The following is a 10,814-nucleotide window of genomic DNA, read 5'->3' as shown; positions in this document are numbered from 1 at the left end:
GACAGCAGCTCTACGAGGTGCAGTATTATTATCCCCATTTTACAGATGGAGAAATCAAGACTAAGAGACAGTGTGCAACCTGCTTCCGGTAGTTAGCATTCTTGGATGCTAGTAAGTGGGGTTGGGCAGAAATCAGAGCCCAAAGTGTGTGAATGTAACCAAAATGTCACATGGCTCAGGGGCCTTGAGGAGAAGGACTCCATGTCAGGATTGAAGACCTCACCCTCGGTAAAGCAACAGCAAAGATTTTGAGGCTGTGCTCACATTTGGAGAGGGGCTGGGTGGCATTCCTGAGTCTCTGCCCCACCTGAGGCCTATCCTTTGGCCTCTCCCTCTGGCCATGCCCAGAGCACCCTAGGCCATCAGCCAGAGGTAGGATTCTACCTTCCCAGACCTAAGGTCCACACAGGATTGGTGGAGAACTTAGCATTGGCCTCTCAGCCTTGGTTGACCACTGAGGCAGATTGTGAGGTTGTGGAAGGAGCACTTGGCTGGGAGTTAGGCCCCCTACGTTCTATGTCTGGTTCTGCTCTCCATTAGTGTGTTCCTGGGCAAGACAGTCCCCCTCTGGGCCACAGGAAAAAACAAGTTGGGGCTATTCATTCGGAGGCTCTTTTCAGTTCCTGGCCAACTATCCCTGGGAGCCTCAGACCGCACCAGCCCCCCTTCTCCAAGGCCTCCTTAGCCATCTTATGTGCCTTGATCCAAAACTTAATTCATTCTACCAAGGACCAAATCCTTGTCTTACCAGCCCAAGGTCCCCTTTGGAGGCTCCCTATGGGAGAAAAACGGTCCCTGCCCAGACTGAGAGCAAAGCCCTGCCTTGCTGTCATTGCGCCACCACAGCGATTGGCACGCAGTTGACATCAAAGTGTGTGTGCTGAAGATAGAACTGAAGTTGTCTGTGTAAGCTAGAGGCTGGGGAGGGACTGGAAATGGGGGTCTGAAACACACAAATGCTGAATCGGGGTGTGGGCAAGGGTCTTTCTCACCTGGTTGTAATTACTTGCTCACACTCATGGATCTGTCTGAGTCAGGATGTCTCTCCACTTTCTGCACTGCGGGGTGAGGAACAAGGGGGTGTGTGTGTGTGTGCGCGCGCGCGCGCACACACGCGCGTGTATCAAGCTACCTCCCTCAACTTGTGCCATTTGCATCTGTGTCTGGCCCAGTGAGAGAGATGAAAGGTGATCTGTAAGAGAAAACAGCAATTTTCTACCTTCTCTATCAAGACACCTGTCTGACCCACCTCCCCTTTGTCCCTCTCAAGCCCGCTGGAGTTGGCTTCAGTATTTTCAGTATTTTTTGTAGGGGGAAGAGAATGCTGAGTCTTCTCCAAGAACTTCAGGCAATTTCCAGCCCAGCCCCCTCCTCCTCCCTTCAATAAGTCAGAAGACCAGGAGAGGAAGCCACTGGTGGGAAGGTTGCTTGTCTAGCAGGGGGAGGGGGTTGGGGGTGGCGATGAGAGATTTCTGGTTAGGAATCCAGACTGAGACCCTCTCCCTCACTCCCAGTGGGGGGGTGCATAGGCTTAGGGTTATTCCAGAGGCTCTTCTCCACCCCCACCTCAGCATACATATGCCCCCAAACACCTAAGGAAATCTCTCCCATAGGCTGACTCCACAGATATACACACATGTCCCCACAGACACACACGCCCATGCAGAAGCACAGACATCCAGGCAAGTCTTTCCTTTTCTCTGTCTTTCCCTTGGTTTGAATTTCGTTCAGCCACATATGTTGTGTGTGCGTGAGGGTGGGTGGGGGAGGGGCAGACAGGGATGAGGGATGGCATGGTGCCAACATCTACCTATGGGGTTGGGCCAGGGACGCCCCCCACGCCCACCCTGGGAGGGGGCCTCAGCTGTCCCTTTGTGGCTGAGGAGATCCTCCTGCGGAGTGGGGGCAAGCATAGAGGTCCCTTCTCCAGACCTGAGGATTTGGTCCCTGACCCACCTTTGGGGGCCTGCAAGGGAGGAAATGGACAGAGCAGGACCCTGGAAAGAGCATAGAATTGGGGGCCACCATACCCCCCCCAATTTCCAGGCTTGCCACCCCATTGTTCCCATGTGGGGGGCTCTACAATCGAGGGGGGCAACTCCTCCCACCTCCCTCTCAATCCCTGCTTTCCCTGCGTTGGGCGGGGAGGGGAGGGCGGCAGAGATATTTATTTATTTCATTTATTTATTTAATTTTTTTTTTTTTTTTTTTTTTTTTTTTTTTGGAGTAGAGAGTGACAGATGGCGGCGGGTCCCGGGGGAGCCGGCTCTCCCCCAATGCAGACGCATGCCAATCACCGTCTCTCATGTGATAGCTGCTGCCCGTGACGTGCCAAGCCCATATGGCCTGGCATAGAGGCTGGTACCCCGCCTGGTAGAGATGCCACACTCGCTCCGCGGTTCGCATGGCGCTCTGAAGACGCCGGCGCCCGCCGCCTTGAGGAGCCGCTGCCCCCGCTCCCTGAAGATGGGGGAACAATGAAATAAGCGAGAAGATTCCTCTTCTCCCCCCTCTCTCTCTTGCCCCCCTCCCCCCCCTCCCCTCCCCTCTCCCCTTGACTCCTCTCCGAGGTAAGTTGTCCGAAAGGGAGCTGGATCTGACCCGCCGGGTGGGGGGGTGGGGGAGGGCGGCTGCTTCGGCCGACAAGCGGGTCCCCAAATCCCCCCTTCCTGGGAGGATGCCCCTTCATAGGGTGGGCATCAGAGGTGTCCTGGGTTCCCTCTCCCCTAGGGGTTGCAGCTCAGGGGGCTGCGGAGGGAGGTGTCTCTGCCTGCAATGGGTTTGGGGAGAAAAGCAGGATCATGGGGGGGCAATGAAGAGACTGAGATGGGACCCCCCCCATGGTTGTCCCAGAGGAACCTGCGACCTTTCCTTACCACAAAAAAAAAAAAAAAAAAAAAAGGAAAAGAAAAAAGAAAAAAGAAAAAAAAGCAAACAAATTTGATTCTCCTCCCTCATCAACCCCGAAATACAACGAGATCTGAAGAGTCGTGAAGGAGGGAGGCAGTTTGAAGGGGGGAAAGGGGTCCCTGACCGCAGGAGAGACGGATAGGGCTCGCTTCTCTCCGTCTCCTCCCCACGCCCGGGTTCCTCGGTCCTCACCTCCCGGAGCCGGCTCGGGGAGCTGGGGACGCCACGGATAGAAGAGACGATCCTCCCGCCTCTGGAATTGGGGCTGCGGGGGTGGGGGCCGAGCCGAGGGCGGCGCGCGGCCAAGTTGCAAATTGGATTAGGGAGCGTGGGGGTGAGAGCCGCGGGAGGGGTGGGGGAGCCGGGCCGGGGGGCCCGGGCAGCCAGAGCCGCGGAGCGGGGCAGCTGTCCCCACCCGCGGCCGCCCAGGCTTCCTCCACCGCCAGAGGAGAACCGGCGTTCAGAGCGAGCGTGCCGCCTCCCCCGGCGAAGATGTCGCTTTCCTAAAGCCCCTATTCGGTCCCTGCCCTGACCCCGAGAAGCCCCGAGCGCCGGCAGCGGCCCCTCATTCAGGCAAGGGGCGGAGCCGGGGCCCAGCGCTGGGGAGAGGGCCTGGGCCGAGATCCCGGGCGGGCCGCCGGGGCAGGGCTGGGCCAGCTCTGGGCGGGGCAGGCGGAGGAGGTGGGCATCCCGGGCCCCTTGGGCAGGAATCCACACCGGACTCGGGGGTGGAGGCAGGTTGGGGGAGGGGGGCGGCGTGACCCCAGCGCGCCCCTCACTCAGTGCTGTCTCCCCTTCCCGCCCGCGGGGCGCCCTCAGGCACCATGCTGACCCGCCTGTTCAGCGAGCCCGGTCTCCTCTCGGACGTGCCCAAGTTCGCCAGCTGGGGCGACGGCGACGACGACGAGCCGAGGAGCGACAAGGGCGACGTGCCGCCGCCGCCGCCGCCGCCTCCGCCGGGGCCCGGGGCTCCGGGGCCCGCCCGGGCTGCCAAGCCAGTCCCTCTCCGTGCAGACGAGGTGTCGGAGGCCGCGCTGGCCGAGGTCAAGGAGGAAGGCGAGCTGGGGGGCGAGGAGGAGGAGGAAGAGGAAGAGGAGGAAGGGCTGGACGAGGCAGAGGGCGAGCGGCCCAAGAAGCGCGGGCCCAAGAAGCGCAAGATGACCAAGGCGCGCCTGGAGCGCTCCAAGCTGCGGCGGCAGAAGGCGAACGCGCGGGAGCGCAACCGCATGCACGACCTGAACGCGGCGCTGGACAACCTGCGGAAGGTGGTGCCCTGCTACTCCAAGACGCAGAAGCTGTCCAAGATCGAGACCTTGCGCCTGGCCAAGAACTACATCTGGGCGCTCTCGGAGATCCTGCGCTCCGGCAAGCGGCCCGACCTGGTGTCCTACGTGCAGACGCTGTGCAAGGGTCTGTCGCAGCCCACCACCAACCTGGTGGCCGGCTGCCTGCAGCTCAACTCGCGCAACTTCCTCACGGAGCAGGGTGCCGACGGCACGGGCCGCTTCCACGGCTCGGGTGGCCCGTTCGCCATGCACCCCTACCCGTACCCGTGCTCGCGCCTGGCGGGCGCACAGTGCCAGGCGGCGGGCGGCCTGGGCGGCGGAGCGGCGCACGCCCTGCGGACCCACGGCTACTGCGCCGCCTACGAGACGCTGTATGCGGCTGCGGGCGGCGGCGGCGCGAGCCCGGACTACAACAGCTCCGAGTACGAGGGCCCGCTAAGCCCCCCGCTCTGTCTCAATGGCAACTTCTCACTCAAGCAGGACTCGTCGCCCGACCACGAGAAGAGCTACCATTATTCTATGCACTACTCGGCGCTGCCCGGCTCGCGGCCCACGGGCCACGGGCTGGTCTTCGGCTCGTCGGCTGTGCGCGGGGGCGTCCACTCGGAGAATCTCTTGTCTTACGATATGCACCTTCACCACGACCGGGGCCCCATGTACGAGGAGCTCAATGCGTTTTTCCATAACTGAGACCTCGCGCCTGCCCCTTTCTTTTTCTTTTGCCTTTGCCCGCACCCCTGCCCCCAGGCCCCCTCCCAGCGCAAGGGGACCCCCACCTATCCTGGCGCCGGGCGCGGGGAGCGGGCCGCCGGTACTGACCCTCTCTTGGGCAGGGCAGTCCTCTTACCTGTGGGTGGCCCGTCCCAGGGGCCTCGCTTCCCCCAGGGGACTCGCCTTCTCTCTCCCCAAGGGGTTTCCTCCTCTTTCCCAGGGGTGGTTCTCCAGGGACCCATCTTTGGGCACTCCCTGGAGACCACCCCACATTTCCTAATCCCTACACCTAGGTTTCCTCCTCCCCTTCCCCCCTGCAGGCCCAAAGGCATTGGCAAGGGGGCAGCTGAGCTGTGGGATACTGTTTTCCCCCTATTGTTGTGTCGTCGTTGTTATTATTATTATTATCATCATCGTTATTATTATCATTATTATTATTATTATAACAGACACCGAGCTGCCGAGGCAGAAAGGAGCCGGGCGCCCCCTCTTTCTTGAAGAGGGCATAAGTCAGGGCGCCTGAGTCTGGACCTGGAACGCCCTCGCCCCAACCCCTAGTCTCAGCGTTTTGTGAGTTTAATTTTGGCGGGAGGAAGTGTGGATTGAGAGGAAAGAGAGAGGCCAAGACAATTTGTAACTAGAATCCGTTTTTCCCTTTTCCTTTTTTTAAACAAACATACAAAAAAAAAAAAAAAAAAAAAAAAAGCTGAGAGGCAACGGAGGCCGAACGCAGAGTCCGGATCGGAGAGAAAACGCAGTAAGAACTTTTAGAAGCAATAAAAGGCAAAAAATACTACTACCAATAATAAAAAGACACAAATATCTATGCAAGGAGGTTCTGACAGAGCCTAGCGGCCCGGCCCGGCCCCGGGATGCCCCTCCCGGCCCGCGGGCCGCGCCGCCCAAGCGCGGATCTGTGCACTTTGGTGAAATGGGGGCCGGCGCCGCCCCCTCCCCTCCCCAGGTTCTTACAATCAGTGACTCGGAGATTTGGGGCCCCAGTGCCACTGCCCTCCCCCGCCCCGTCCCCATTGTGCGTCATGCTGTTTTTTAAAAACCTGTTTCCAAATTTGTATGGAATGGCAAACTGTTGGGGGGGTCGGTTTGGGGAGGGAGGGTTTGCATGAGAGACACACACACGCACACCACACCGCACGCACACGCAAGGCCCCGCGCGGGCGTCTGGGGGCAGAGGGAAGAGAGTTCGCCGAACCCTCGCTCCCCGCAGGCAATCCTCATCCCGGGTTGAGGGTGGAGACCAAGACCTAGGGCCAGCCCCGCCCCTGCCCAAATGTGCCTCGGTGGGCGCAAGGCGCCCGGCGATTTCCGGTGGCTGGAGAGGTTTTTTGTTGGTTTTTTTTGTTTTTGTTTTTGTTTTTGTTTTGTCTGAGGCGTCCTCTTGGCTCTGGCTAGCAGGTGGGCAGGGAGAGGGCTGAGGGCTCTTTCTGGAAGTTTCCCAGAGAAAGGGGCAAAAGGAGAACATCTCCCCACCGGAGGCAGGAGATCAGGCATCCAAACACACGATGCAAAAAATGCAAACCCACAGGCGACACACCCACACACTTACCCACACACTCACACGCAATTTTACCTTCCTCTTGTAGAGAAGATGAAACTCCCGTCGGACACCCGAAGTGCATTGCGTGTTTCTGTTCAGTTTAATGACGATTAATAAATATTTATGTAAATGAGATGCAAAGCCGGACCCGGTTTCTCACGGTGGCCTCATTTCATTTGGGGGACTGAGCTGGGGCTCTGGGGGATGAAGACACAGAGTCGAGTGACTGTATAGAGGCCGGGTACAGTTACCCTAGACATTGCCGGGTGGGATTTCCACCTTATAACCTCGCTCACACCGGTCCACTGGGCATCAAAAAAGCTACACTCACTGCCCTCCCAGACCTTATACAGACTCACACACACTCCTAGCACAAAGCGTTGCACTAATCTCCTTACACTCCTTCAGTTCCCAAACATGCACATGCACCTCCTTTGAGAACAAAATATCTTTTCATCACTTAAAAAACGACCCAGTTGGGAGCAGCCAGTCTTTTTACAACCCTCTGTTCGCTGTTGCAAAAAATAAGTGCATAGAGATAAAGAGACAACCATTTGAACCAGATGGGGATATTTTTAAATAAAAAAAATATATAAGGTTATGAGGATGAACTATTAAAGCAGGAAGTCTTTTTGGTTTTAAATTTGTGTTTCAGTGGACTCAGGGGAATCAGCCCTTTTTAGTCTCAGGAAGGCTGATATCTGTAGTAGTGTTGGCAAGGTTGCAGGTGTTCCCAGAGCTAGAGGAGGGGTCAGAATCGAGGTGCCCACCTGGAAGAATGGAGCTTGAGGTTGCCATGTGTTTCCCCTGACAGGACAGCAGGAAACCCCTGGTCCATACCTAGACAGCTTCCGTTCTGCCTGGTGCAGCTCCAGACAGAGGGACGCCTTCAGTCTAGGATGGTAGAAGAAGGACACCGCAGCAGAGCTTGCTCTGCCCAGAATTCTCTTTCTCTGAGCCTCAGGGGCATAGGCATCTCTGAACTGACTTCCCTGAAAGGACCTTCCCTTAGACACCGGTGCCCACTGGACCCCTGGAATACTTGGAAAGGGGGGTCTAAATCCCAAAGACCACCATCCCAAAGCCTGAACATGGTTAGGAATACCGAAACTGAACTGTTACTGACACGGCTTACTTAAATTATTTTAAACATACACAAATACTGTTGCTTGTTTTAGGGCTGAAATGGGGGGGGGGTGCTGTTGGGGCTGGAGCTTGTGGTCAGGCATGCTAAGGCTTTTAAAGATTGGATTCCAGGCCCCCAAATGAGAGCACCCTGACAAAATCTGGAAAGGAGAAGGTAGTTGAAGAAGGAAGCCTTAAATGTGAAAGGGTAGATTGGATTATACTGTCTGACCTTCAGCTCAGCTTCCCCCTTAAGTGACCACTTAAGTGGGGAGGATGCCCTCTCTCCTCCACCGCAGGACTCTTGCTGGGGCCTTGGAGCTGTCCGCTCCCAGGTGCTGACTCTTGTCCAGTCTTGAGCATTCTGGTCGCAGAGGGACGCTGCTTAAGCCGCACAGTGAGAGGCCCTTTCCGACACCTGACACCTGCCTAGTTTTCAGAGAATTTCACTGGAATCTTCTCAAAATTTCATTCTAGAATTCTTACAGGATCATATCTCTAAAGTGAGATTAAGAACTGCCTCCTTCCACCTAGGATTCACTTCTCTTGGTGGTCTAAGAGAATTTAATAAAACTCTGAATCATCCCTATTCTCGGGAGAAAGGACTTGACCCACCTTTCTCCCCCACTTCTCAAATGGTGTATGAAGCTAGGCGCAAATCCCAGACTCAAATCTGGAGCCTGGTCTGCTCATGGCATGGGACAGGCCTGGCAGGGACAACTAGAGAGAAAAGGAACTCGGCACCCATCCCAAGGCCTGAGTCTTATCCTGCCCTGGAAACAAGGTTAATTGGGTTTCTCTCCCACTCAGCCTGTTTCCTAGAACGCGTTCTGAAGTCCCGGGCTGGGTAGCATCCAGGTGGCTTGGGGCCGGAAGCAAAAGACCCCTCCACGTGGCTTCCCTGGCCAGATCACAGACTCCTACGTTTCCCTCTTCCGGCTACTCCACGCGGCACAATTCGGCTTTTGAAGCTGGATTCCAGATCCTTTGGAAAGATGTTGATGACTCTCCGGCCACCGCGTCTGTGGTCATTTTGGGCTGGGGGGGTGCTGGGGGTGCCCCATTTGGGGCGGGGATCTGGAGCACCGCTGCTTCCCGTGAATTCCAGCAGCTACTTGAGCTATCCCTTTCCCAATTCCTGACCCTTCCCCCACACTCCCTGCACTCTGGCTGTGCTCTATCCTCCCATCACCCTCCTCTCCAACACTCAACTTCCCTGGTGAGATAGCGAGATGAGCAGGAGAAGAAGATGCATGAGGACACCCGGCCCCAAGCTCCCCCTCACAGGTCGTTTCCTCACACTGGCTCTCCTGCTTGCACGCACACACAGAGAGAAGCTCCAGGAACAGAAGGAGGTGGGGGGGGGGGTGCGGGGCGGAGAAAGCTAAAAGGGGCCAGAACAGTGGAAGGGAAGGGGCAAGGGGAGAAGTCGAAGAGAGGACGCCCTTCTTGCCCTAGGTTGAGCAGCGGGATCTCCAAGCACGCACTAGCAGGCATAGCTCAACCCCTGGACTGCAGAACCTGAAGGCTGGCCCCAGGATCAATCTGGAGGGTGTCTTCCCCTTGATTTTCCCACCCTTATCCAAAGTCAAGCATTTGGAAATGACAGGGCAACAGAGAAGTTTCTGAGTGCAGGCCATTTGTCCATCGGGGGAAAGCGAGGAAAAGGCTCGTTTTTGTCTTCTCTGTTTAACCAGACATAATCTGGACCATGAGCCCCTGATGCCCAGTGAACCCCCAGCTCTCATTTTGTCACCTGGTGGGACAGTCCAATAAACCATTGAGTACAGTCCAAGGAAACTAAACCCCATGGGAGTCAACAACAGGGAACCCCTGACACCCCCTAGACTCCATCAGGTCGTATTTGTTTCTCTCTGTTTTATGGGGAAGTCCGTGGCTGCAAGGATCTCCCACAGAGGTCAGTTATTTCATTCCCTCTTGGATGACCTTTGCTTTCTCCTCTTCCCCAGAATCTTAAATTTGAAGTTGCCTGCTCCTTGGAGAAATCCGTTGATCTGAGGGGACATTGAGACTGAAGGATAATTCTAGATTCCACGATTTAGTTTTTAAGGGAGGTGGGAAGAAAGGGACAGCGTGGGCCGGGCCTCACCAGTGTTGGTCTCCACCTCCACTCCCAGGCTCTTCATGTTACAGCAGGGGTCAAACCAGGACTCCTCCACACTTGACCTGCTCCTATGTGTTCAAAGGAGAAATCTGCTTTTTGTGAGATGTGGAAAGGGGAAGAAGGGTCTCAGCTGTCACAACAGGCTTCCTAGCTCACAGCCCAAGACATTGTCACTTTTCTTTCTTTAGGGCTGGGACATGAAGGCACTGGCCACGGACCAGAAAGGACCTTAAGAAACCTGGAAACCCTGCTCCCTTCCCAAATCCTGAATCAGCCTCTTTCCTCTCTGTCCTGCCTCTTGAAAAATTCTGGACAAAGTTGTGCTGGGTGGGAAGTGGTAAGAAAGGCACAGACCTGGGAAGGGTTGGGCTGCCCTCTGAAACTTTCTCCATTTTAAAGCACTGAAATAGGAGCAGCCTGCCCACGGAGGGCCAACAGGAGAACGCTGAGAGGAAGTCTGGGCTGGCAGGCAGGAAGGCAACCAGTTTCTCAGGGGGACATGCCAGGGACTGGGGGGGGGGGACTTAGACCCCCCACTCCGTGTGAGGAGAACCTGCGGTGCTCACAAAGGAAAGAACAAGGGATCCCCTAGACACTGGCTGTGCCAAGAAAGCTGGGGTCCTGCGTTGGGTGGAGCTGCTGCCCAGATGTGCACCAGGGTGTGGCTCTGGCGCTGGAAACTCTGATCGCCTGTTCCCGCACAGGAGCAGGGTTCCATACACGGAGTGTTTGCCCGGTGTGCTGTTATTCAAACCTTTCTCTCCACCTCGGTATTCGTCTCATTCCTTTTTTTGGAATTAATTGAATTAGAAACCGGTCTTTCCGGGGCGCTTCCACCTCCCGCCCGAGGCTGCGCTGGCCAGGAGGCCAAGGCTGCCAGGTCAGGTCCCGCCGGGACGAAGGAGCCCCCAAGCCCCTTTGGGGACCCGCGTGCCAGTTCCTACCCTCAGCCAAGTCTTCGCCAAGGGCACAGCTGGGCGGGGTCTGGGCAGTCCGCCCGGCTTGGGACATCTGTTCTCGCCAGAGTCGCATTAAAGGCAAGGGGTGGGGGTGGGGGGCTCAGAACCAACCTCTCAATTGAGCCGATGCCTGCTTTCTG

The 10,814-nt window shown here is 56.8% G+C and overlaps 1 protein-coding gene across 1 annotated transcript; it reads left to right on the top strand.

Annotated features, from left to right (window-relative positions):
• The first annotated feature begins 2,404 nt into the window (after positions 1-2,404).
• NEUROD2 (neuronal differentiation 2) lies at positions 2,405-4,987 on the top strand. Its single transcript, XM_082704576.1, has 2 exons — positions 2,405-2,570; positions 3,730-4,987. Exon 2 carries the CDS (start codon positions 3,735-3,737, stop codon positions 4,884-4,886), a length of 1,152 nt encoding a protein of 383 aa, XP_082560702.1. The 5' UTR covers positions 2,405-2,570; positions 3,730-3,734; the 3' UTR covers positions 4,887-4,987.
• The last annotated feature ends 5,827 nt before the right edge of the window (positions 4,988-10,814 follow it).

The sequence above is a fragment of the Mustela nivalis genome (assembly GCF_964662115.1).
Source record: "Mustela nivalis genome assembly, chromosome: 17".
Classification (NCBI taxonomy): Eukaryota; Metazoa; Chordata; class Mammalia; order Carnivora; family Mustelidae; genus Mustela; species Mustela nivalis.
Note: the sequence above shows the minus strand (reverse complement) of the source record. Positions and strands in the feature narration are given on the sequence as shown.